The sequence below is a fragment of the Rhamphochromis sp. 'chilingali' genome (genome assembly GCF_963969265.1).
Source record: "Rhamphochromis sp. 'chilingali' genome assembly, chromosome: 3".
Taxonomy (NCBI): Eukaryota; Metazoa; Chordata; class Actinopteri; order Cichliformes; family Cichlidae; genus Rhamphochromis; species Rhamphochromis sp. 'chilingali'.
Window position 1 is genome coordinate 25,760,641 of NC_137931.1, and position 27,301 is coordinate 25,787,941.

Here is a 27,301-nt window from a genome sequence, read left to right on the forward strand (position 1 = left end):
TGTTTGCTTTCCTGTGACTTCACACACTCGTGTGGTTTGTCCACACACAATCTGGAGCTACAAGAATGACCTGGATGACTCAGCACGAGTGATCTTCAATGATCACCGTTCTGTTAGCGCACAGCGTGCAGTTCTCACACGTGTCTGCTTGGAGGTAAAGCTGGGCTACAGCGTTTCTATGCTGTTGTTGCCGGGAGGCGTGAAGCCCTTTCCAGATCCATCAGAGCCAACTCTCTGATTTCTTCCAGAATAGAGTACAGACTGGGAGTTTTGCTCTGACGAAACTCTCTTTCCTCTTTGGAGAGTTTGGGGCGGCGGGCTGTCTTCTCCTGAGCCAGCGCCTCTTCATTCTGACGCACCACCTCTTTGACCAGCTGACTGCGGCCCTGAGGGCTGGGCTGCTGGGACTTGGCACTGTGGTGAGGCTTGTTGCTGATGACCTCGAGGTTTAGACGGTCAGCGTGGCAAGTTGAAGAGTGGACAGAAATACGAACCTGAAGAGAGCAGAGAACGTAAGTCACAGTATTCCCCAGTTCGATCACTACACAGTAATGGCACCTACTGAAAATAGTCTAATGGAATGCTATGCAAAGACAGGCCCACTTAAGGTTTGTGACGTAATATATAACAGCAGTCCTCTCAGCACTGTGCGCAGCGTCACAGCTAAGTAGACAGTGGTGTAGAGTGGAGAAGTTTCCGACTGTGCCACAATTTTGTTCATAAATAGGATAAATTGGATACGTATGTTACACACACGTATCCAATGTAACAAACGTTCATCCATCCGTACACGAACTTTCTTTACTGTGCTTTCTAACATTCACACGACGTGGAGACTGGAGCAGAGGGGGAGAAAAACATTCATTAACACTGTGACCTCGGTCAAGTGTCACAGTGAGGTTGTTGTTTTGTTGATTTGTTTGTTGAATATCATCATCATCTCTTTGTTTGATATGATCATAGCTTGACAGCAGTCAATGCTGTGGTGGACAACTTGTGTTTGGGCTAATGTTTCTTTCTATCTTGTTTTGGCCACATGTGTCATCCATCATCATCCATCAGTAAGCTATGTTGTTAGCATTGCCTTTGCCCTTTGACATTTATGACCCCAGGATAAGTCCATGAACGAAAGAAAAGATGTTGATAACAGTGGAAGCAGCAGTACTCTGTCACTTTTTCATGTCTTAAAGCCAAAGATGTGAGAATAACACACCGTTACTTCAGTTTCTTTTTGTTAGCTAACCTTAGGGTAATGTTTCCTGCTCTTTTTGCTTAAATCACATGCACTTATTCCTCACAATCATCGTGTGTAACATGCCTGAACTTAATATAACTTGACGCCAGTGATGGGCAGCAATGCATAATTAGATTACTTTTTTCAAGTAACGAGTAAAGTAAGGGATTACTGTTGCAAAAAAGGTAATTAGATTACTGTTACTGTCCCGTAAACACGCTGCTCTACTGTGTTACTAAACCGTGAGTTTGTTTGCAAGAGTGTCTCATGACAATGACATAAGTGCATGCGACGTTTGTGGTAACAAACGTGTGCAGAGCAACAATGGATCATTTATCGAGTGCGAGAGAGAGAGTGCGACCGTGCAGCGTTTAAAGGCGTTTATGTGAAAACAATCGACAATTACCGCCCACTGTCATTTTTTATCTCCCTTTACAAAAAGGTTTGTGTAGAAACGCCACAAACTGGAAGCATTACATTTCTTGTCTTGGAGGAGAGCCCCCCCCCCCCACACTTATGTTTTTGTTTTCATATAATATTTAAAAACAATAAACTGAATAACTTTAAATGATTTATTTTCAGGAATCATTTTCGTCTCATTCATCTTACTGACGTTTTGTTACCTTGAGTTTAGCTAACAAAGCAGCAACCACACAACACTTTATCACAACAAGATCATAAAACGTCTCTTAATGTTGGACCACAAAAGATCCAGTAGTCGTATGAACCTGTGATTCATATACACTCATGCATATATATTTGGAATCGTCGCCTTTAGGCGCTGCATTGCTGGAAACCTTCTAAAATGATTGATTAGCGTTTTCTGTGACTTACGGTGATGTGGTCAAACAGTTTGAAGGTGGAGGTGCCACAGCTGGAGGTGGTGGTAATGCGGTCCGGGTATTTTCGCACAGTGCCACCCTGCCAATCACAGCTGCCGTCCTGTCCCGCTACCACCACCAGGCCCTCTTTGTTCTTCAGATACACAGGCCCCCTCACACCATACCTGTGAACAACATGGCTGTGGTCAGAGGCAGCCTTACTTACTCAGTGATATTACTCAACCTGCTTTGCGCCCTGTGATTTTAATCATTACATGGATTCTACAGCCTTCTCAAAATGACCACAGGTTACATTTTAATAAACTGTTAATATTGCATATCCCTGTAACACCACAAGCATGGAGAACACTGATGTTATTAAATTACACTTTCCTTGCAATAAACAAGCAGCAACCTCCAGAGGTTAGCTAAGCTAACGTAGAAGTGCCACAAACACAAGGCTGGCTCCAAAGCACCGTCCCTCCCCACAGACTCAACTTCAGCAATGCAATTAACTTATTTAAAGCCTGGTAGAGAAAAGATTCGGGGTTTTAGCCGATTTTCCCTGCTCACAATAAATGTTTAAGGAATTAGTTTAGTAAATTTATACAATTTAAAACTCATTTTGAGGTTTTTTAAGAGAAAATAAAACTAGCGTGTATACTGTTAAATATACATTGATTAGCGTGCAATTACATCTTCCAACAAATTCATTCATTGTCATAAACTTTGAATTCGTCTATTAAAAATACACGAGTGGTTGGCCGTCTGTGAGCTGCTGTACAGCTCCATTAAACAAAGGAAAAGAAGAAGACTGCAGAACAAAACACAGGACTGAAGGTTCTTACTCTGGGATAAACACCAAGACACCGTTGTCTCGAATGGAGTAGACAACAGCGTCAGCCACACAGCACGGGTCTGTCTGAGGGTCTCGTTCTCTGAAAAACAGACACTGAAACAGTGCTGTGGATCGCATTTGGGCTGCCTGTGCTGCCTGCAAATGAAACACAGACGTCAGCACAGCTTCTGTTAATAGAGTAAGAGGTGAATCATTGAAAAACACAAACAATAAAACACCCCTGACCCTGTTCTTGCTGTTGACATGGTGAGCCATTTCCTCCACTTCTTTGTTACTGGCTGGTGCTTTACCAGATACAACGCCCCTCTGCATGTGCAGGGCTGCGGTAAGAAGGCGGTGCACGACAATGTCTGCGTACCGACGGATGGGTGAGGTAAAGTGTGTGTAGTGATCCAGAGCCAGACCTACGACAACGAAGCAAATATCAGCACGTTAGCCTTCTTTCTAGTTCTCAGTCGAATAATTCTTCACAAACAACAGATGTTGGACAAGTGTGTGCAGACGTGTGATGGATGGACTGACCCACAGTCACACTGAAACTCTAGTGCAGCCAATAAAAGCTGTGCAGCGGTATCGTACCATAATGGTAGTATTGGTCTTGAGGATGAGCACCAGTGGAGAAGTACAGAGCCTGTGACATAGCAGTGGTGGCCATCATTCTGAACAACCTGTTCACCAAGGGGTCCTGTGGGTCCACAGCTCGGTCCAGTGAGGCAGCTAAAGCCTTGTTGGACCTGAAGGAACAGAGCCAGAAACCAGGGATGAGTGAGGCCTCTCATCTCAGCAGTCAGTGACACAAAGCTACTTGCATCACCATGTCTCTTGTCCTGGGACCGGTTCTGCTGTTGGTTTAACCCCCCCCCCACACAATCCTCCAACCGCACATTCATATTTTGTTTTCAAACTCCATTGCAGTTCATTCCACGCCTCAGATCCTCAGACCTTTTGTAAACAGTTAAACAAATAAAAGTTAACTGTAATAGATTACAGGTTGTAATTAAATAAATCACTGCCTCTTTTAAAAAACAGAAAAACAAACCATCTTTAATTATTTGAGTTGTTTGTTTTGTTCCCGTGTGAGAATATTCAACACTGCTCTCTGTGCAAAACGGGTTTAAAAGCATAAACAGCTGTGGGATCCTGTTTGTCCGGGATTTGAACCGGGGAACAAACTGCGGCAGGATCAGCGTTGTGCCGAGGTCGGCATCGCCGACAGCATGTGTTCCCCCTGCGTGGCGAGCGTTCGCTGGGCACGGAGTGTGGATCCAGGTTACGCCGCCTCCATTACAAACAGTCAGACGTGGAAGTAGTGATGTTTTAGTTTTGTAAAAAAGTGAAACCTGAGTGTCGTTACATTACCATTCAGTTTAAGGGTTACAACAGAAAATGAAATATTTATTGTCCTCTCGTGGTATCAGACGGGATTATTTTAACAAACGAAGGACATTTTGCCTGATAATTATATTTATCCTGTAACTTTACTGTGTAAAGCGCTAAAACCTCCAAAGTTTCAGGAGTAGTTAGTCGTTATAAGAAGTGTTTGTGAACTGAAAATCAAGAATGTGGGATCCTGTTTGTCCGTGATTTGGACAGCCCAGCGTGTGCTCCCGACGCAGGGGAAACTAATTCTGTCGGGGAGACCGACCTTGCCACGACAGCTGTTGTGAAGCTGAAGCCAAAGGCAAGATATGCTTCATCATATGTACTAGTCTTTGGTTTGGAAGCATATTTGGCTTCAACCTCAACCTGAGCTGAAGGAACATGTCTTCTTCTTGTCTGACTGCTCATGTGACACCTGAGTGTGTCCCCGTGTTATCAAACATTTCAGGTTCACACACTTGTGTGTCTGAACATGATGTGCGTTGGACTACAATATGCATTTCCTCAGTTTCTATACTGAACAGTCAAAAACATTACCTGGTGTCAATGGTGAAACCTTTGGCCTTTGCAGTGTCCACCAGCTGGTTGAATAGCTCCTGTTGTGGTGGTGGGTGACACTTTAGAAGGGCCTGGTTGGGGAAAGCTTCCTGGATCTTGCGGGCCACCCAGTGGTTGGCGTAAATCATGCACTCTGCCACGGTCTCATGGACCTCCAGGGGCTGACGAGGGACCAGGGCCGTAATGTTCCTCTCCTCATCCAGCTGGGCACCCACCTGAAAAGGGAAAATGCTTCTAACGTGACTTCAATGAAAAAGAATATGAAAATGCATCAGTGGGCCACATTTGACTACAGTTTACTTTAACTCAGTTGAACATGCACCATTCCACCGGAACAAATGCTGCACGGAGAACCAAATGTGAATGAATCTCAACCTGAAAACAGTCTACTGTCTTTCCTACGTTCAGCTCTCTATCATACCAGTAAGAACACATATCCCTAACAGGCACACAGCTCTGCTCATGGGCACAGAAACTCCACCGATCTGCTGTTCATGCTTTTTGTTTATAGTGGACAGCCAATCAGAGTTTAAGTTAGCTCAAAGGAAATGTGCCTTAAAGAGAGAACAAAACTTTTCTCAGACTAAGGATGAACTGAGGGGACCCAAAGCACTTCAGCAGGAACCAAAAGAAGCCAGAAAGTTTGGATTTGAACACAGTTTTGGCCGTTTTATATAATAGATCAAGATGAAACATCTGTTGTCCTTATCCTTCAGGACAACAGATGTTTCACCAGCGGTCAATAATCCAGCTTTGTCAAGATAAGAACTTGATTTTTGGGTGGCAGCTCAATCATTAAACACACTTTTAGAAATATATTGGTTTTTCCACTATCCCAGAAGCAACCCGAGAGAATCATTTTTACTTCATATCAATATTCTGTGTGCGTACAGCCATAACAGGAATGCAATAACTGAATAATAAATAAATCCAAGACATCCTATTAGAGAGCATCTTATAGAACAACAGGAATTGTCCATATGAGGTTTTAACAGATGGCCGACCAGCCGCTGTAGATAAATGGCTGTGATCTAATGTGAAAACTGTCAGTGGTTTCACAGTGGAGTGCTTGGTTTCTTTATTCCAATATTCTCACTGAAATGACTTTCTGATAAAATGTTTTCTGCTGAGGAACGTGTTCTGCTTAGACGCCTGATTTTAAAAATAACGTCTCTATTAGACCGTACTATAATTTATTATCGATGAAAAGAAATATATGGTATCCATCTGTAATTCTGTAAATAACACAGCAAAAAACCAAACTAAACATAAAGACCTGGAAGACTCCTGCGTCTAAATTCATTCAGTTATTGTACTGAGTCCTGAACATGTTAGAAATATGGTATCTAAGCAGATTCTTACTCTGGATGGCATTACCTTGGCCTCCAGTAACACTGTGAGGAACCTTGGAGTCATGTTTGACCAGGACATGTCCTTCAATGCACATATTAAACAAATATGTAAGACTGCGTTCTTCCATTTGTGCAACATCTCTAAAGTTAGAAATATCCTGTCTCAGAGTGACGCTGAAAAACTAGTTCATGCATTTATTACTTCCAGGCTGGACGACTGTAATTCATTATTATCAGGATGTCCAAAAAACTCGCTGAAAAGCCTTCAGCTGATCCAAAATGCTGCAGCAAGAGTCCTGACAGGGACTAGAAAGAGAGAGCATATTCCCTTCATTGGCTTCCTGTTAAATCCAGAATTCAAAATCCTGCTCCTCACATACAAGGTCTTAAATAATCAGGCCCCATCTTATCTTAATGACCTTGTAGTACCATATCACCCTATTAGAGCACTTCGCTCTCGCTCTGCAGGCCTACTTGTTGTTCCTAGAGTATTTAAAAGTAGAATGGGAGGCAGAGCCTTCAGTTTTCAGGCCCCTCTTCTGTGGAACCAGCTTCCAGTTTGGATTCAGGAGACAGACACTATCTCTACTTTTAAGATTAGGCTTCAAACTTTCCTTTTTGCTAAAGCATATAGTTAGGGCTGGACCAGGTGACCCTGAATCCTCCCTTAGTTATGCTGCAATAGACCGTGGCAGCTGGGGGATTCTCATGATGACGCCGAACATCATCATCACCTCTTTGTCATCATTATCACTGACTACATGTTTATAGACCAATCTCCATTTAATCATTAGTTATCATTAATCCCTGGCCCTTTTCCACAGGTGTCTTTTGACCTGATTTCCTCCCCTCGGCTGTATGAAGTGTTTCGGGGTGACTGATACTGAATTTTCTAACCATGATGTCATCTGACAAAATGACCAAACACAGAGGTTAAGTCAAACTTTCACTTAGACAGAAGCTTAGAAGGGAGAATCTTCTGCAGCTGAAATGTGCGAGAAAGATAGTGGTTCCAGTTTTTAATGTGCAGAATGGATTTCTCTCCACTGAAGCTATGTGCACGGTTTACTTTGTTTGATTCACTTCAGATTCATTGAATCATTTTGTGTCGTATGTTAGACGTCAGTAGTGACGATGTGTTAGGGTTAGACACTCAGCTATAACATGCTTACGCTTTCAATTAAGAACATGAACCTTAAATGTTTGCAGTCTTTATTTATATAGTCTTACTGTTAAGTACACACATTACCAAAACACACAAAATACTCTATGAAGATACAAGAAACCAATCATACCTCCACTCCTTCCAGCTCCAGCGCTCCTCCTCTGTCCCTCTTTGCCCGAAGATGTCTGGCTACATGTGTGAGCATCTCAAGTGCCTCAGTGAGTTGAGCTAGCTTAGAACCCTTTTCCTGAGGACCCAGGTTGGCCAGTTCCGCTACCTCAACCTGTTCTCCGTTGAGGAGCGCCTGAGCCAGCTCGTAGTGGAGCTGATAGGAGGAGCGGATGAGTGTACGACCATACCAGACCTCTTGGACTTCAAGGGATTCTGCGTCAAGCTCCCAAAGCACGCTCATTGCATACCTGAATTTGAAAGTGTCAGTTACACAACTAGCATGCATTTTAAGCATATGAAAATGAAACGTGTGATGGGAAGTCTACTAACCTGTCAGCACCTCCCAGCAGTGAGCAAAGGTCTGCGCTGAGAATAGCAGGCAGCATGTCGTACCTGCGGTCTGCCAGGTAGTAGGTTGTAGCCCTTAAGAAGTGACATAATAAATATAAAAAGGCAATGAGATCAAAGCAGCAGCTTTATCATCTTCTTTCTACTCAAAAGTGAGACATAATTTGAAAATAAGTACTAAATATTCAGAGTTTGTTCCACCTTTGTCATTTTCATCCTTCTGTTTATTAATAAGTCAGGAAGGATGAAATAAATAAGCAAAATGTTTTTCTTATGATTTAATAAATATTCCCCATTTTCTGAAATAGAATTTAAGGCTTCAAACCACAATCATGAGATTTTAATTTACTTCTTTAAAGTGTGGAGGCGAGCTGGACAGGTGGGTGATCTGCACGCTGCTTTGTGGACAGCTATGAAATGTAAAATGGAATTTTAGAGTAAGTCAGAGAGAAAGCAGAGGACCAAAACTACATTAAAAATCACAACATAAAAAATATATAGTAAGATTTCAGTATTATTTTATAAGTGCACGTTGTTAACAGTCTACACGGAGTTTCTCTCCTCACTCGGCTCTCAATCATCTTCTGTACATGCTGCTGCTGCTGCTGCTGCTGCCTTTAAAAAACGACATGCACTTCATGGACCTTCTTACTAATTTATCTGCAGACTACACTTTATCAGATACATTTTATTAGCACTGGGTTAGACACTTCTGCCTTCTGAACACTCCTTTCTTCACTTCCAAGACTCAACAAGGTGCTGAAAGAATTCCGTAGAGATTTTGGATTATAGCGAGATTACACCGAGATGACAGCAGAATGCATTTGCTGCAGATTTGTCGGCCGTTCAGCTGTGACACAAATTTTTTTGGGCTGCTTCCCTGTCACATGGTGTCATCGCTGCATGTTCCCAGGAAGGAAAATTTGTGGAGATCAAGTGCAAGCATTACTTTTGCAGCCCCGACCTTCACTTCATTTACTGCAGATATTTTAAACTCAGTTTTATTCATTTGTACAATACAGCACAAAATAAATAAATAAATCAGAACATGTGCATATATCTGGACATAAACACAGATGAATATCTTCTTGTTCTATTACTGTGGTTCAACTGTCTTGTATCATCATCCTCTTTATTAATAAGATGCACTGAAAGCCAATTATAGACAAACCATTAACATCAGGTACTCAAGGTCACATGCCATCATGTGACCTCCGGTGTTTTCCTGACACCCGTAACTGTACAAAGGGGATCTGAAAACAAATGATGTGTGACACACTGTTCTTTACTTCTACCACTCAGTAGAATAAAACTAATTTAGTTGGAAGCGGACTCATTTTTCCTTTTTTTGCTGCATGACCTTCTGGTTGAATGTTGTGTACAAGTATGGCTGCCATGTCCCGTAGTAATATATGTTTATGAAGGCCACAGTGAAAATCACTCAGGCTTTCCCACAGCGGAAACATTCCCCTGTCCTGTTAATGGCATCGTACTCAAAATGAGCACAAGTTCTTCGTAACAACATGGACCACTGTGTTCTGTGTGTAGCAGTTCTCTACTGTGAGAACCCCAACCACCTTTTAGCACGACCAGCATTCGTCCATTCGCACACATATTCATACAGCGCGTTAGTCTATACCTTTAAGCATTTTCTCTCACATGCACACTCACACTAACGGATGCATCCAGGGAAATTTGGGGGTTAAGTATTTTGTGCAAGGTGACTTTAACATGAAGCCCGAAGGCACCAGGGATTGAACCAACAACGTGCTGACCATTGGTTCAATTCCTGGTGCCAGTGATACTTTCAAAGCCATCATGGACCCTGTGAAGTCCTTCTACATGTGATTAAATGATAGACATTTAAGGCTTAATGCTTCACATCAGACACGAGCCTTATTTAAGGTGGCCCTCTGTGTTATTTATAATTGCGCTACAAGGCATGCTGCTGATGCAACATTAATTCAGGCAACAACTTTCTTGCCTCTTTGTACTTCTGAAAGTTCCTCTGAACACTTATGCAAGATGCTGTAATTTTCTTTTATCCTTTTATATCCCACCTACTCTACCCAACCACTCCAACCAGTTCCTCACCTTGAACGTGCCTCCAAGTCTGTGAGCGAACCCTCTTTGACAAAGTGAGTGACATCAGCAATGTGAACTCCCAGCTCCAGCCTTCTGTTGGGGAGCTTGTGTACAGACAGCGTGTCGTCTACATCTTCACAGCCGCGTGGATCGATGCTGAACACCAGGCGACTGTCCCTAAGATCCCGCCGCTCTGCCACCTCAGAGGGGTCTACCGTCCACGGCTTCTCCAGAGAGTTGACCGGCATCTCTCTCAGCTGATGGCAGACGGACAGGCACAGCTAAACAGCCGCATAGTCTTTTGAACTTTTCACATTTTGTTATGATTCTATACAAAACATTAATAATAATAATAATAATAATACATTTTATTAAGCGCCTTTCAAAACACTCAAGGACACTTTACACAAAGACAAAGCAAAACAGTGTTTCACTTTCAGTTGCTCCCTTGTCACAAGGGGTCACCACACCTGATAGCTCAGCATCTTTTGATACGGCAGAGTTTTATACCAGATGCCCTTCCAGGCACAACCCTGATTTGTATCTCCGGTTGCAATCGAACCAGTGACATTTTGCCTGCAAGCCAGTGTGTAAACCACTGATGAAAAAAGGAAAGAATGAACTATTCCACATATTTAATGATTCTTTAATATTTTGTTGATTTGATAATAATAATAATAATAATAATGGATTGGATTTATATAGCGCTTTCCAAGGCACCCAAAGCGCTTTACAATGCCACTATTCATTCACTCTCACATTCACACACTGGTGGAGGCAGCTACAGTTGTAGCCACAGCTGCCCTGGGGCAGACTGACAGAAGCGAGGCTGCCATATCGCACCATCGGCCCCTCTGGACAACAATAGCTATATTGCAATCTTTAAAACCTTTGGTTACTATGGTAACTCTCTGATAACCAAGCACTCTCTGATGTGACCAATCACAGAAGCTCTACTGCCACCCCCTTTATAACATAAAAAGTTATGAATGATGTTCCAGTCTATGATAGTGGACTCATCTGTGCTTGTCCTTTGTTACAGCCCATTGCAACCCTTACACTCCTTACAGTGGAAATGCAGTTGTCTTCAGGTGTTGCCTAGGTTTAACTGCCGATTGTCTACACCTGGTGACGTGTGGCTAAAGGCGTTCCTGAAGTGGTCTAGTCCAATCACCTTCTCCAGGCCAATCAGCATTCATGCTGTGTCCTCGGTTATTCTTCCTTGTACACGCCTCATCTCATCACTCATGCTCCATTCAACCATTCCACCACCAGCTTCCAGGCTCTCGGGGCTCCTGCTCTAATCCTTTTCACAGACGGGGTTCTGTTCCGCTGAGATAGGCCATCTGAGTCTAACGGCAAATCACCTGTTTAAATTCTGTTCATCAGTAAATCAATTTCATTCTTTCAAATAACCTCTCCTTATTAAAATATCTGTACTGTATTTAGTGATGAACAATTGTTAAACTCTGGTGTTTGCTCCCATAATTTCCCTTTTATTTTGACGCTCTCTGCTCTTTCCTCTTTCACCTGATCTCTGACTGCGATTGTTTGGAGGTGAAAACCAAACATCACCTGGGTTTCAGAAAACCAGAGTTACCCTGGTAAGCAACCATTCTCTGTATCTCACTATGGGAGATATAATCTACTTCCAGGTTGTAAGTTCTTTATCCTTAACAAGGTATGGAGCAGGGTAAGCCCACACTAAGGACTGAGTGTGCCAGTGAGGATGCAATAATATCAAAAACGCATAACCTAACAAATGTAATAGATGGTCCTCTGGTGAACTGTGAAGGTCACACTCTCAGTAGCCTTCAACAGCCACACAGACAGATACACTCAACAAAACAGGAACACACAGATGCTTCAATCTATGCAAAGGAGTGCAAGACACAGAAAAGCGCTATATATGGCTACATTTTCAGCAATTTACCGTTTAAAAGTGGGCCCTGCATAAACAGGATGTGGACCAATTGGTGCATTCCCAAAGTAAATGTGATACGAAAGAGTAGCTAAATGCAGTTTAATAAATGGAAAATAATCCTCTCTTATTTAGCTAATCCTGAAGGAAACATAACACATGTGGAACAGAGTTAGGAATGGGTACCGGCAATGTTCCCTCGAAGCTGTGTGTGTGCACAATTGCGCACTGCTGGCACGGTCTCTGCGCACAGAAAATCTGCGTTGCGCACAAAAAAAAAATCTAACCTGAATTGAAATTAAAATCAATACTTTAACAAGTCTGTTTTGCAGTGTTAGTCAGTGACTGGCTGCTCCCGTATGGGATCCAGCCAGTAATGCGATTCACATTCGTATATACGCAGCTAATCAATGTCGTTGACAGGCTCTGACAGCGTCCTTATGTGCCGACACCGGTGTTTTAGCGAGCAAAGCGGCGTGGCGACGTTTAGTGTGTGTCAGAACAATGAGGCGACTGCTGAGTGTTACAGGTGTTACAGCAGTGACACATCTGCTGCTGTCAGGCCTGCAGGTATCAGGCTGTTGTTCTCCTTCATCTCATAGTTGACAGAAATTATTTTTGGAGTGGCACAAATAATTTGTGTGGCATCAGATTTGATGCAATTTGATGATTGTTCTCTAAATAATTTAAAATGTTTATTTAAAAAAACACCTTGGCTGCATTTTTAGGTAAACAGCTGCAAAAAACTTTGTTGTTTGCATAACTCAGTTACTTTTTTGAAGAAGTAACTATATAATTAATTACCCAACATTGGTCATTATTTACTGTATTTTGCAGACAGAGTTACAGACTCTCTCCCAGACCACAGACTCATAATACAAGACAGAGCTTTATGAAAAAACAACAAAAGAAACTTGTGTTTTCAAAATTGGAGTTCAAGTTATTTTTACTTCCAATAGTGTTAACATGCTACACAGGTCATGAACAAGATTTTTTTGTTTTGTTTTTTTAAATTTTCATTGTAAGTGGGCTAAAATAGTTAATTAAAAGTAGTCTAACATAAATGTAAATGCTGTAATTTTATTATTTTAATAAACCATGTAACTTGCATGGATTCAATGCTGGCGTCACCACAGTGCACACGTCTGCTGTTGCTCACAGTGGTCCAAGGGATCGCTCAGGGAGTTTCTGTGTTCGCTCAGACACATGAAAAATTAGAGGGAACATTGGGTGCGGGTATACCGGATACGGGTGGCTTTTTTTTTTCTTGAGATGTCATACACTTTGGATTCTAGCCAATCATTTTACGTTTCCGAGGATAGTAGGCGGGTCCAGGTACGTACGTTCTTTGAGAGCAGAGCTACAGATTAAATGTCCAAGGCAAAGCGGTCAAAAGTCTGGCTGTACTTCACAGCAAAATATGCAAACTCAGCAGCAACAAGTGCTTTAAGGTGATACTGTGATACTGTGCAAAGGAAGTAACACCTCGAATCCGATGAAACACCTGGCAACGCAATGGCGTTTTTTTAAAAGCAGAGAAATGCATCGTATTTGATAGCTTGCTGCGAGACTTCACACCGAGCACATCTGCTGCGGGTGGGTTGCCTGTTATTGGACCTGGAGTTAGCAACATCCCCCAAAAACCCGAAGAGGAGAGTCCTGGCCCCTAGCCCTGCCAGTGTAGCAGACGGATGATGATGCAGCAGCAACCGTTCTTCTCTGCGTGAGGAGCTTAATGTTGTTCGTGTGTAATTTACGTTGAGTAGGCTAACCACGTTATTACATTAATGCATGTAAGGTGAACTAGCAAACACCGTCGTAGTTACATGCGACTGTCTTCTTGTTTGATAGAGTGATACCATACATGCCCTGTAGCTGCAGAAAAAGCTAACACCGTTATCTTTTTACAAAAAAAACAAACAGCTAAACATGTTTTCCATTATTCACCGGTTCCAAACAAAGTAGGTATGTTGTATCAAAAGAAAAGGCTAACTTGGTTATCATTTTGCAGAAAAAAGAGACTGCTAAAAATAAAAACATAAGAGGTTTTTGGACAAAGTTTGTGTTCTCCATTCTTTAAGCAATTCAATTCAATTCAATTTTATTTATATAGCACCAAATCACAACAAAAGTCGCCTCAAGGCGCTTCATAGATACAGAGAAAAACCCAACAATCATATGACCCCCTATGAGCAGCACTTTGGCAACAGTGGGAAGGAAAAACTCCTGTTTAACAGGAAGAAACCTCCAGCAGAACCAGGCTCAGGGAGGGGCGGGGCCATCTGCTGCGACCGGTTGGGGTGAGAGAAGGAAGCAACGGTTAGAGCACCATTTAAGCACCCGCACAGTTTCAAAAGTACCGGTATCGGATAAAACCTAAACGATACCCATCCCTAAACAGAGTATAGATAAGGAATCTCTCAAATACTTCATAAAATGAGCATGTAGAAAGTGATCTAGCATTCTGAATGTTCACAATGACTCTCAGAGAGAGACCTGCTTCATTTTAAATCAGCCACTCGTGTGCCACGCCCAGAGTGCTGACCATTTGGGATGTGGAAGAAAAAAATCACGCCAAGTCAATGTTCAAAGGCAATGGTCATGGCCAGTAGTGGAACAGAAAAGCTAGTTCTGCCATCAATGGCCTGATGGGCCAGTATGGGATCTATAAAAATGAGAGACAGCTACTCCTCCCTCACCCCACTCAGTATCACTGGTATGAGGTTGAGAAGGGGAAAATGCATACAGGTGCCCTTATCAAGCAGGTGGCCAATGTCCTGAAAGAGCTTAGCCAAGTAAGCTGACAGTAGGGTGACCACATTAAGGGTTATTATGGACCGAGCTGTCAACTTGCAAACCTTTTGGTCATATAAGTCTGTGAAGGTTCTCAGTCATCCAGGTCATCGTAGTCTAAGGAGCTTGGAAAGAAAAGCGTCCAAACTTCTATAAGTTCCTTGAAGACGTTTCACCTGTCAGAAGCTTCTTCAGGTCTAGGAGTAACTGGTGGAAAGAAAGGCTGTTGGCTCTTTTAAAGGGACAGTACCTAACCACTGGTACAGATATGTTGATGACACATGGGTCAAAATCAAAACCCAGGAAGTAGAATCCTTCACTGTTTACATCAACGCTGTGGATAAAAACAAAGTTCACCAGGGAAGACACAAAGGATAACAGTATGCCATTCCTGGACTTTGCCGTGCGCATTAAAGAGAACGGAAACCTCAACATGAAGTTTACTGGAAGCCCACACACACGGACCAGTACCTCCTGTTTGACTCCCATTACCCTCTGGAACACAAACTTTGAGTAATCAGGACCCTACACCACCGGGCAGAACATGTTCCCTCTAAGCCTGAAGGAAAAAAGAGGGAACACACACATGTAAAGGAAGCTCTTAAAATGAGACAAGACTCAGCTGTCAGAAGACATAGTTTGAAAGAGAAGTAAAAGAGGCATCTATGTCCACTGTGAGCGACCATCTTTGAACAGAGGCAGCGGCTTACGACACCAACTGTCTGCCATCTATAATCCAGTTTTGAGATCCCTTCCCAGACGCTTCCACTCACATCCTGGGCCATCTGACCTCAGGAAATCACATGATAGGGTGGGGCTAGGATTCACAGTGGGTTCACCCGAATACTTGGCCCATTGTGACCCACACCCATTTTCACACCTTGGCTCGTGTGATTAGGTAGAGGATCATTAGGGGGTCCATCTCTCCTGGGGGACACTCCCATAGGGCTTAAAATCTGGGACTCTGCACCAGTTTCTCCTAGAACTGAAGAAACCTCTCAGATGAGAGGTGAAACATCTTCAAGAAAAAGTCCAGACTCTTTTTTTCCCCAAGCTTTTGGTATATGGAGCTGCTAGGGTTCTTTCACTGCTTGGTGATTTGGTAATAATGTTTTAATAATGTCCAGCTGTTTTTGGACAATTCTGAAGCTTATTAATCCTTAACAATCAAAAACCTACATCCAAAGTACAACCAGAGCTGGGAATTAGTAACAAAAACATATTTTCTGAAATTACTTAACTTACTAGAATCCTGCAAGTTTTATCACACAGGATGAAGCAAATTACTCACCAAAGTATTTCCAAACTGTGTAGATGGGTATTTGCCACCATTTGCGTCAATTATGGTTGAATTTAACTGTTTAATTGCAATTTATAGACATCAAAAAAAATCACATTTTATCATAATATTTATATTCACAATAATTGCTGATGGGTTCACAACAGCTAAATACGAAAGGTGAAACATACTATATAGGCTTGTGGAATTTGCCTTTTAGAGATGTAAAAACTTGAATTTATCTCTAACGTAGGTGCTCTCACCTGTGCGTCTGAGAAAGGAAGAATATGGATGCAGTTCTCTAGGAGGATGGTCTGGACCTCAGTCTCAAGCTCTCCAGCTCGACCCAAAACCCGTACACTATGGCCGTTGGGATAGAATGACGTGCTTTCCCATGAATCAATGCGCACCACAACTCTGTGGTCCTAGGTGAGGATGAGAAGACAGGGATAGAAATGAGACAGCACTTAGTAAACACTGGTCACACTATGAGACAAAAGCATAATGCTATAGTAACACTAGAGACTGGAGCGCAAACAAGATCGGTGTTGCTATGTGCAATGAATTTGCAATATTGTTGGCTTTGAAATGCTTCTTTGGAAGACGGGGACTAATTCTGCAACTACTCTCAGTCAGTTACTTTTATTTAAAGGGTGCAAAACACCAATCAAATGGTGATAAGATGGTCTGGAGATAGAGTCCTGCTTTTCAAGGCAATCACCTTGAAAGCGTTCATCCAGAGGTTGACAGTGTTGTATTCTCAACCTTTGATCGACCAGTTGGTTGCCGTAACTACTTGTAATTGAACGCTGAATGCAAAATATTCACTGCAATCACTGGAAAAGCAGCGTTTTTTCTTTGTTACAAGGCAGGTGCCGTCCTATTTTTACTCATGTGACTAAGCCATAATGTACATCATGAAAATAAAATCAACCTATAGATGTAAGTCAAGTCAGACCTGCAGAGCTTCAGCCTGTTGAGTACTGATGCGGATTTTAGGAATACGCTGGTCCCAAGGTATGGTCAGTATCCGCTGGGAATTCCTGCTCTGGGACTGAATCCCATCCCTAGTGGGGAAAGTTACCACGTAGTCTCTCCAGTTCCTCTGCAGGATCCCTACAATACGACCTGTGGGGTTAAATGTCAGACATCAGTACAGAGAGACATTTATGGAGTAAGTGAGGATGGACTCGATGATTGCGGTGTAGAATTGCATCATCGTCCGTGTTGGCAGGTTGAATTTCTTCAGCTGCCTCAGGAAGCACATCCTCTGCTGAGCCTTCTTTATGACGGAGGTGACGGAGGCTCCCACTTCAGGTCCTGGGTGATGGTGGTACCCAGGAAGCGGAATGAGTCCACAGAGGTGATGGGGGTGTCAGTCAGGATGATGGGGGGGAGTGGGGCTGTGTGCTTCCTGAAGCCCACAATAATCTCCACTGTCTTCTGGGCATTCAGCACCAGGTTGTTGTGGCTGCACCAGGACACCAGACGTTCAACCTCCCTCCTGTAGGCAGACTCATCCCCGTCCGAGATGAGTCCAATAGCGGTGGTGTCATCTGCAAACTTGATTAGCTTGACAGACTGGTGGGTGGAGGTGCAGCAGTTGGTGTACAGGGAGAAGAGCAGAGGAGAAAGAACGCAGCACTGGGGGGGAGCCGGTATATACATATGTACTACATAATTACATATGTGTTCATTCATAGTTTTGATGCCTTCAGTGAGAATCTACTATGTAGAAGTACCAGGCCATGACAGAAAAACCACTAAAAAAAAGGCGTGTCCACACTTTTGACTGGTAGGGGCTTCAGGTGTGCTTAGTGAATACCTCAGGCACCAGAAACCCAAGAAAGAGGAGCAAGAAGAGGAACCATCATGGAAGGACAGGATCCTGCACAGTACCACCAACAGATAAAAGAACTAGCTCACATCCAGAAATCCTACCAGTGGCTGGACTGGACTGAAATAGAGCACAGAGGCACTAATAATGGCAGCACATGAAGCCATAAGTACAAGATCCATAGAGGCTGGGGTCTACCAGACCAGTCAGTCAAGACCCCAGATACAAGCGTAAAGATGCCCCTGAGACAATCCAGCACATAACAACAGGGTGCAAGATGCTAGCAGACATACATGGAACGCCATAACCAAGTGGCCGGCATAGTATAAAGGGAATATCTGTGCCGAGTATGGCCTGGAAGTCCCGAGGTCAAAACGGGAGACGCCCCTTAGTGTGATGGAGAATGACCGAGCTAAGATGCTTCGGGGCTTCCAGATACAGACGGACAAAATGGTGATGGCTAATCGGACATAGTGGTGGTGAACAAGCAGAGGAAGACGGCTGTAGTGACAGATTTAGCAATCATCAGGAACATCAGGACGAAGGAACATGAGAAGCTAGAGTACCAAGGGCTCAGAGAAGAGCTTGAGAAGATGTGGAGGTGACGGTAACAGTGGTCCCCGTGGTAACCTGAGCACTCGGTGCGGTGACTCCCAAGCTAGGCGAGTGGTTCCAGCAGATCCCGGGAACAACATCTGAGATCTCTGTCCAGAAGAGCGCAGTCCTGGGAACAGCAGAGATGCTGCGCAGGACCCTCAAGCTCCCAGGCCTCTGGTAGAGGACCTGAGCTTGAAGGATTGACCGCCCGCAGGGGGGGGGGAAGTTTTTTGTCCTTAGGACCTCGTGTGTAAAAATAATAACAATAAGAAGGGTTAACAATGGTCAATTGCCTCCAGTTAGATTAAAATGTATTTTATGTGTTGCATATTTTTTATGTAAAAACACAGGGTGTTCCCATTAGCCAAATTAAAAGTGTGACAAGCTAAAACAGTATTTTTGCACCTGAACTATCCCTCCCTGTTCTAGGTCTGCCACAGCTGAAAAGATTATTGATTATTTGTGCGAGTCCACGTGTATAGTTGCAGGAGTGTTCCTCGCCTTTTGAATACTGGGCCCTGAGTTGTGTGCTTAATTAATTAGTGTTTTTCTTTCTTTCTCTCTTTTGTCATTTGCGAGGTTACACTGGCAAACTTACGGGGCCCCGTCTGTCTCTGTTCTGTTGTGTTTGGTAAAGGGAACTGTATGTTAGTGGAAGCTCAGGATGCGTTCCCTGCCATTTGTGTCTCCTAGACTTAAAACTTTCTTTTGTATTGGACGAAAGAAAAGGTGTCAGACGTAAAAAAAATTCTACAGAAGATGAACAATATCTGCCATGTCATTAAAAAGCAGGAAAAACCAGCAAAGACGTGACACAGAACCTGAGAGATGCATTTGGCCCTTGAGTTGTTCGACGAAACTTCATCGTTATTTGAATCTCTGGAAATGTGGCTGTCAAGAAGCTATTCCCTGACGAATGGAACCATGGAGAAGAGGTTCAGTTGTGCCAAATTACACCAGAACTGTAATAAAAATCAGTAGCAACTTTAAAAAAAGTTTAATTGTGAATGCCTGTCCAGAAAATAGCTTCCAAATGTTATTTCACCCAAATATGTTCTTATAATGTTGCTTCATGCAGGTGATATAAACAAGAATGGTGAATGGACTAATTCTTATACAGCTCTTTTCTACTCTCACCCAATCACCCCATTCACACAAGCACTTCCTTCTATGCGTTTAAGTGCTTACTAAGCAACATTCACACTCACTATACTCCAATGGATGCATCGGAGAGCAACTTGGGGTTAGTATCTTTCCCAAAGATACTCGGCTTGCAGACTCGGGGAGCCACGGATCGAACCATTCATGTGGTTCGATCAAGATGCTTCATTGTTTTCATTACTTATTTGTGAGATATCCTGAACATATTTTAGGCAAATCAGACAGAAAATATAATACACAAAATATCATTAAATACAAAAATAAATCAAATGTGAATGAATGGAGTACAAACATTCCCACCTGTTGGCAGAGGTGTACTCTCATTGTCCTCTCCAGTTTTTTCATCCCCATCAGTCAGGGCTGTGTCCCTCCCTCTCCACTCGTTCTTGGGCAACAACTCCACCACAACCTCGTCCCCATGCACCGCTCTGTTTCGATTTTTTCGACCATACACAAGCACATCCCAAGTCAGATCTAAGATGGATAGGGGGGGGTCAAAGTCGGGAGAAGAGATCAGAAACGTCTAGCAAATATAAGTTTAATGTGTCTGTTCCACCTGTTTTGAAAATGTAAGGCGTTTTCACCTGTGCTCTTGGTTGAGAAGTTCTTCGGCCTGACGAAAGCCTCGTTCTGTGCCCGATGCTTGTTAACATTCAGTGTACCCTAGTAAAAAGGAATGAAACAAGACATTTACTCTTCTGCCACTGAGGTTGTGTTAAACAATCTGGTGAAAAACTCCACTGCCTTCTCTTTGTGACATCTCCATACCTGCTCAGGTACAGTTGGGGAAATAATTATCACTGCTGAATTTGTAGGTTTCCTCAGTTACAAAGAAAGAACAATTATTCATGTTATTTCTTTAATGTTAGTTTCATTTAATGGAGAGCGATAGAATATCAACCAAAAACTGTCTGTGAAGGTTCTCAGTCATCCAGGTCATCGTAGTCAAAGGAGCTTGCAAAGAAAAGCGTCTGGACTTCTTTAAGTTGCTTGAAGACGTTTCACCTCTCATCCGAGAAGCTTCTTCAGTTCTAAGGTCAAATGGTGGAGAGTCCCAGATATAAACCTAGTGGGAGTTTCCCCCCACAGAGGGACAAAAGGACCCCCTGATGATCCTCTAATCGCCTGAGCCAAGGTGTGAAACTGGGTGTGGGTCCCAATCAGCCAGAGTTTCGGGTGTGTTCATTGTGAAACCTGGCCCCACCTTATCATGCGAATTCCTGAGGTCAGATGGCCCAGGATGTGAGTGGGCGTTAAGGCGTCTGGGAAGGATCTCAAAACTGGATTATAGATGGCAGAGAGTTGGTGTCGTAAGCCCCGCCTCTGTTCAAAGATGGTCGCTCACAGTGGACATAGATGGCTTCTTTCACTCCTCTTTCAAACCATCTGTCCTCTCTGTCCAAAATGTGAACATTGGCATCCTCGAAAGAGTGACCTTTGACCTTTAGACGCAGATGTCCATCTGCCTCAGGAAACTCTTTCTCCCCATCGTCACCCTCTGACTACTCCACTTGATACCAAGAAAAGTCTTACCACTGGCAACAAAGGTCTCTACCCCAAATACTAAGCCATGTTTTGCTTGGGGACTCACTGAAAGTAACTTGCCAATCCCTTTATGACTTTTTAAAATAATAATAATAATAATAATGATGATGTGTTTTTTCTGTCTTTCTCCTTTAAAATTAAACTGCAAGAAAACTTAGAGACAGTTCATATCTTCTTCATTCAATAACAGTCCTGCTCTTCATCTCATTTTCTTTATTCGTCAGCCCCTCAAATACTCCTACCTCCTCAGCACACTCCCTACACTCATCAGTGTATTTCGTTAGTATAGATTAGTATATGTATTAAAGGTACCTGCAGTTTCTCTGAAAAATGAACAGGCTTAAAGCTACTAAAATATTTAAACGTTGTTCCTGCAGTTGTTTTAAACTCGTGTTTTAAAGAGAGATCCGGTATACTTAAAACAGGAGTTAGAGAATTGTGGATCAATATGTTTGTCATTGCACAAGATGATCAGATCTTTAGCATGAATGCTCACCTCTGTTTTCTACACACACACATCACTGATCACATCACATGCTCACAGAGACACATTCACATACACACACATCACATGTTCACTCTTGCAGAGACACACGTTCACATGTGCGTGTCTTATCTGTCGCATCATTAATGTTGATGTTTGTGTGACCACTGAAGTTAATAAAAGGGCTTTGAGGGAAGGCTGGAGTTGGGCTAAGATCAGATGAAGACCTTCTCCCCTTGCAGCAAGTAAAAGAAAGCGCTGAGTCAGCGGGGTTTGAGCGTTAGACCCAACAACAGGTTGGTACATTTTTACCTGAATGTAACGTTCAGACTTTATACCAGCCTCCAGGACTTCAGCGGGAAGATGTTCGGGAAACTCTTTCTCCCCATCGTCGCCCTCTGTCTCTTGTTGTGCCTGAGAAATGGAGCTAAACAGTTCATGGGCTGCCTGCAGATCTGACCAGAAGCTTTGCAAATAATCCTGGCAAAGGAAAAACACACAGGTCAAGAAATAAATTACTTCAGTTGGCCTTCTTAGTTCCAGTAACATCCCTTCAAGGGCCTAAGTTTTGGATCCTCTTCCACTTAACCTTATCAGGTTCGAGAAAGAGAAATAGAGTAAAATCTTTCAAATTCACCTCAAATCAACAGCCAGATGCTTAAACCTTTTGATACAGTTAGACGTCCTCAGTATTAGTATTACAATAATAGTTAAATAGATATAAGAACTGGTTTCAGAATAAATAAAGCGAGTTTTTGGAATGGGCTTCCCAAAGCAACAACCTCAACCCTGTTGTTAATTGTTGGACCGTGCTTAAACGCCACGACCGTTTTAGGAAACCAACCAATTTAAATGAATTCTACCAATTCTGGTTGAAAATCTCTGTTTTCAGTGACCGAAAACGCCGTTTACGTGTGGACGAAAGGCGCAAACACATAGAAAAATCTGCGTTTTCAAAAATACCCGGGTACGTATGTTTGGATAAAAATATACAAATCTGGCAGCAATGTATCAAAAATGTATCACAATAGAAAGCGATGTAATATTAATTTCACGGCTACTAGCATGTACTGCTCTTTTTCCTTTAAATAAACATCAGACTTGATATCAGTCCTTATTGAGCAATGAGTTTACTCTCTGACCGACTCGTGTTTGCGGCGTTCCAAACACGTTGCCAAGAGGGAAGATGCAGAGTACCTGTGAAGCCAAACATATAATATCAATACCCATAACATGGCTAAAGGCTGTTTCTAACCTCTCTTCTTTACTTTAACTGTCATTTATTGACCATTTTAAATGGCGATACCAGTGTATCGACAAATAGGTAAAAAGTGTAACTGTTTTTTTCTGACAGAGCTCGGATCAATCAGTGCAATTACAAACAAGGCTGTGACCTTCACCTTTAGCGAAATTCTCATTTACATACTAGTTTAATAGTTTTCTGACTCATTGTCACTGTGTTTTATACAACCACAGCATGCTTGCTAGGCTGACATGAATTGAAAAACAAAGTGCAGCTCTCCGTATGTAAACAGACTAAATGCCACATATATTTACATTTTGTCACTTAACCAAGAAATCATGTGTAATGACCGAAAGTTTGACAACAACCACCAATTTCACTTCTAAGTGAGACTGTTCTAATACTGCTGCCAAAAATGTAAGTGTTTCAAAAACCCATGCCTGCTACATGCTACAATAGTCCCACTGAAGATTAGTGAAATAATACAGACCAACCAACTGTTCCATCATATAGGCTCCAACACAACGACTTTAACACAAAGAGCTGACTTTCAGTTTTAGGTGTTCAAACCACGTGTTTCTCTAAATGCATGATGATAAATCCCTGTAAGGTGGCTACATATAAGAAGCCGATATAGAGTAGATGGTATTATAAAGGTATTTCATATACCTGGACGGAGATGACGTACACTCCAGACGTCAGGCTGCTGAACTGAGCTACGGCCTCAGGATCCTCAGTGATCATCACTATATTCATCATTCCTGCCAGGTGGTTGTAGTACCACACTGCAGCTGAGTACACACACCTACACACACACACACACACACACACACACACACACACACACACACACACACACACACATTAAATGAACTCACAAGTTTAGCATAAGATGCATGAAAGCAAATTGCCCGCTAAAGCAATAATCTTTAACATATCCCACTAAGTTTTTGCTGTTTTGTAGGTGGAAGTTATGATTTCACACTACTTGTAATTCAAATGGTGCTTCCACAGAAAGAATATAAAAAATAAATAATTGAGTGCCTTATCTATATAATAAACACATTTCATGAGAACACACTGCACTTCTAGCTTCATTTGTTGGCACAACATAAAAGTTTGTCAGATCGTGATTAACATTACAACCAAGTCTCTATTATTAAAAACACTCATTAAATCCTTTTGGTGCTTTTCTCTATTAAACTGGTATAAATATTAATCACTTTTAAGCTGCCATTCACAAGTCCTCCTGACTTCTTTGTTCCTGCACTTGTTTTCTACCTGAAGTGGAGGAAAAACATTTTTGAAAATGTTAAAATGACCCCTTTACCCATTGAACCCCTATTGGGACAAAACACTATGAATGCTCGATTGACATCTTAGCCAGTACGTGTGCTCTAAGTGCCATATGCATCTGCACCGCTGGCCTGTTGCACAATTTGAAAGAAAGTTCAAATGTAATGTTTACATTTTTAAATCTCCCAGATGAATTTTGCACACGTGTGAACTATACATTTATGTCACTTTCACAAAATATTTTTTAAACCCAGAGACTTAACATTTTTAGAAACACAATTTCCTTTCAAGAGTTGCTGAGCAGAAGTAGTCAGCAGGTGCAGTCAAAGACATTTTGTGTGATTGGATGATTATCAGGATGTCCTAAAAGCATCATTTGAAAAACCTTCAGTTAATCCAGTCCAAGAACAAAAGAACATATTTCTCCCATACTGGCTTCCCTGTTAAATCCAGAATTTAATTTAAAATCTTCTTACACAGAAAAGTCTTGAATAATCAAACCCCTTTTACACACCCACTTTACTCTCAGGCTGCGGGCTTATTTGTGGGGTTTACAAAAGTAGAATGGGAGGCAGAGCATCAGCCTTCATGCCCTTTTTTGTAGAACCAGCTTCCTATTTGCACACGGGAGACTGACGCCCTCTCACTATTAAGATTAGGATTAAAACTTTCCTTTTTGATTTATAGTTAGGGCTGGATTGAGTGACCCTGAATCCTCCCTTAGTTACGCTGCAATAGGCAAGATTGGGGACTTCCCATGGTGCAAGTATTTCATCTTTACTGAAGAACTGAATATGTTTTATTAGCATAATCTCCATTATAATTAATGAGATTTACAAATTTCACCTAGTGAAACATGTAACGTCACACTTTGACCCAGAAAAACAAAATGAAGTCAAAGAAGTATAAGTAGAAGAAAAAACATGACAAAGAGGAAAAAATGAGAAAGGAAAAGACTCTATAGACTCTATTTCTATGCTACATGTGCTGCAGCAACTTGACTGTACACTTCAGTGAGTGTGGTAAATAATGAGCACTGACCTGGTCTGCCATTTTTCCTGGCTCTCGCCCTTCTCTCGTGGACAGTAAGAGTACTTCTGAAATTCATTGGCAAACAGCACGCAGTCGTGTCGAGGGTCTTTGACAAGGGTTTGCAGCCGCTTGTAATATCTGCACAAACGCACATTACAAAAACAAGTACATTCAATAAAATCATAAATTACACTCAAGAAAGCCTCTCATTAGTTTGGGAGAATGGTGGGGATGTTAGGAGAACGTTAACCCTGAAGCACGAGGGAGAAAAAATAGACCAACGTATGTTGACTTTTCCTAACATAATTTATGTTCCTTTGTTCATTTTGGCTCATTTTTTAAATTCACTCTTGTTTGTAAAAATCAAAATAAAACAAAGACTTGTCTGTCAGATAATATGCATTAGACCTAAACATAAGATCCTGATCTGAAATTATTGAAAGAGGATGACACCTGGCTTTGTTATCCTTTGAGTTTCACAATAAAAGCCCAGTTGGTGAACTAAAGCAGCAGATTGCTTTTTTCTGAAACATGTTGACTATGTGTGAACACTATACTGCACTAACTTTAACGTGGCACATTTCAGAGTACATGTAGTAGCTGTTTCACACTAAAAATGAACACTTGTACTGATCAAACAGATGAAATAAGAAATAAAGGCCTACAAATGCCTATGTTTACATAGGAACTGCGCATGCGCAGTGCCTATGTTTACATACGCAGATGGCGGTGACGCAGAAAGAGAAGAGCAAAAGTGGATCGTTGAATGAAACGGATGAACCAGAACTGGTTTGTAAAAATGCTGCAACTTTAGTGGTGTGGAACTGGTTTAGCTTTCGTCCGTCAGATACACAACAAAGCACGATTTTTGGTAGCGCATGCTAGCGGGCCGTCGTTATTACCGTGTTGTTTGGAAAATACGGCACACTTAAAATCAATCCTTTGATTTTTCTGAAACTCGACAGTGCCCCTTATAATCCCGTGTGCCTTATGTATGAAGTCTGGTTGTGTTTACTGACCTCAAAACGATTTTATGTACACGGCGACTTTGCTAAGCTACAAAGCCGCACCGCTCGATGGATTGTCGGAGCATTACGGCTATCGTAGGCAGGCGCCTCGCGGAGTGATACGTACTGCACCTCAACGTGATATTACCGTATTGTGTGTGTATAACCTCTTTTTAAGCTTTGTGGATATTTTACATGGTTATGCTGAGGATATGTCGGCCAATTTCCACTGGAAATGCCTTTTGGTTAAACTGTCAGCGAGGAATTTGCATTTGCACTGTTACATTTTTATATAACTTTAATGCACATAAAAAAACAGCTGCTTGTTTAAGTGAAAATACATTTATGGGGTTTTTTGCACTAATAAAGTTGTGGAGTTGTAAAGTATTTTGTCTAGTGTCAATTATATCGTCAGTTATATCGTTATCGCAACTTTTCAAATGTATATCGTGATAAATATTTTTGGTCATATCGCCCTGCTCTATTTCCAGGTCATTCTGAAGCAGCTGGTTGATGCTGCGAAGCACCTGGAGGATAAACACATCTTTCACCGGGACATCAAGAGTGAGAACATTCTAATTGAGACCGGCTCAGATGTACCACGTGTTCGTATCATCGACTTTGGACTGAGCTGCTTTGTTAAGGAGCAGTCGCAGTACCGCGTCTTCTATGGTAACATATTCTGCTCTTGCTCTTCACAGATGTCACAATTTTCGCCTTTTGTTTTAGAAGAAATTGCAATTGTGTCTGTTTATTAGGTACAGAAATTTACTCCCCTCCCGAGTGGTACGGGCGCAGTTGCTACAGGTGTGGACCCACCACGGTATGGCAAATGGGAGTGGTTCTGTACGAAGCGCTTCATGCCGGGGACTTTAACACCACGAGCTTCCTCAAAAAGCGCCTGAAATTCAAAAGACATCTGTCCAAAAGTAAGAAAACGTCACACTTCAAGACTGACTGATGGCTTGGACCACTGGAACTATCATCTTCATGTTTTTTCTCTTTCCTTTCTTTCCAGACTGCCGGGATTTCTTGGACGCGTGTTTAACCAAAGTCCCGGAGACGCGGCCGACGCTGGAGGAGCTACAGCATCACACTTGGCTGAGATAAGCCTATCACACACACACACAATT

General features: G+C 42.2%; 1 protein-coding gene across 4 annotated transcripts; it reads right to left on the bottom strand.

Moving 5' to 3' along the window:
* Positions 1 to 34: 34 nt before the first annotated feature.
* LOC308393398 (DIS3-like exonuclease 1) lies at positions 35 to 25,327 on the bottom strand. 4 transcript variants are annotated; one of them, XM_080877135.1, is made up of 16 exons: positions 25,171 to 25,327; positions 23,503 to 23,624; positions 21,903 to 22,070; positions 20,146 to 20,224; positions 19,862 to 20,035; positions 16,925 to 17,094; positions 16,230 to 16,391; positions 9,983 to 10,230; positions 7,871 to 7,963; positions 7,500 to 7,788; positions 4,832 to 5,067; positions 3,494 to 3,648; positions 3,140 to 3,318; positions 2,904 to 3,049; positions 2,069 to 2,240; positions 35 to 494 (listed from the first exon to the last, which is right to left on the bottom strand). In XM_080877135.1, the coding sequence occupies exons 1-16, from the start codon at positions 25,313 to 25,315 to the stop codon at positions 177 to 179; spliced, it is 2,856 nt and encodes a 951-aa protein (XP_080733261.1). In that variant the 5' UTR covers positions 25,316 to 25,327; the 3' UTR covers positions 35 to 176. The 4 variants fall into 4 exon arrangements, with proteins under 4 accessions (XP_080733261.1, XP_080733262.1, XP_080733263.1 ...); XM_080877136.1 differs by having other exon boundaries at positions 23,503 to 23,638; positions 25,171 to 25,312; XM_080877137.1 differs by lacking the exon at positions 23,503 to 23,624 and having other exon boundaries at positions 25,171 to 25,305.
* Between the last annotated feature and the right edge of the window lie 1,974 nt (positions 25,328 to 27,301).

Bases quoted from the DNA above. Each gene is read 5' to 3' on its own strand.
- LOC308393398 (XM_080877135.1), bottom strand. From the start codon at position 25,315: ATGTGCGTTTGTGCAGATATTACAAGCGGCTGCAAACCCTTGTCAAAG. The intron at 17,095-19,861 runs GTGGGAATGTTT...TTAACCCCACAG, and splicing joins GAGTACACCTCTGCCAACAG to GTCGTATTGTAGGGATCCTG. The intron at 16,392-16,924 runs GTCTGACTTGAC...ATCCTCACCTAG, and splicing joins AACAGGCTGAAGCTCTGCAG to GACCACAGAGTTGTGGTGCG.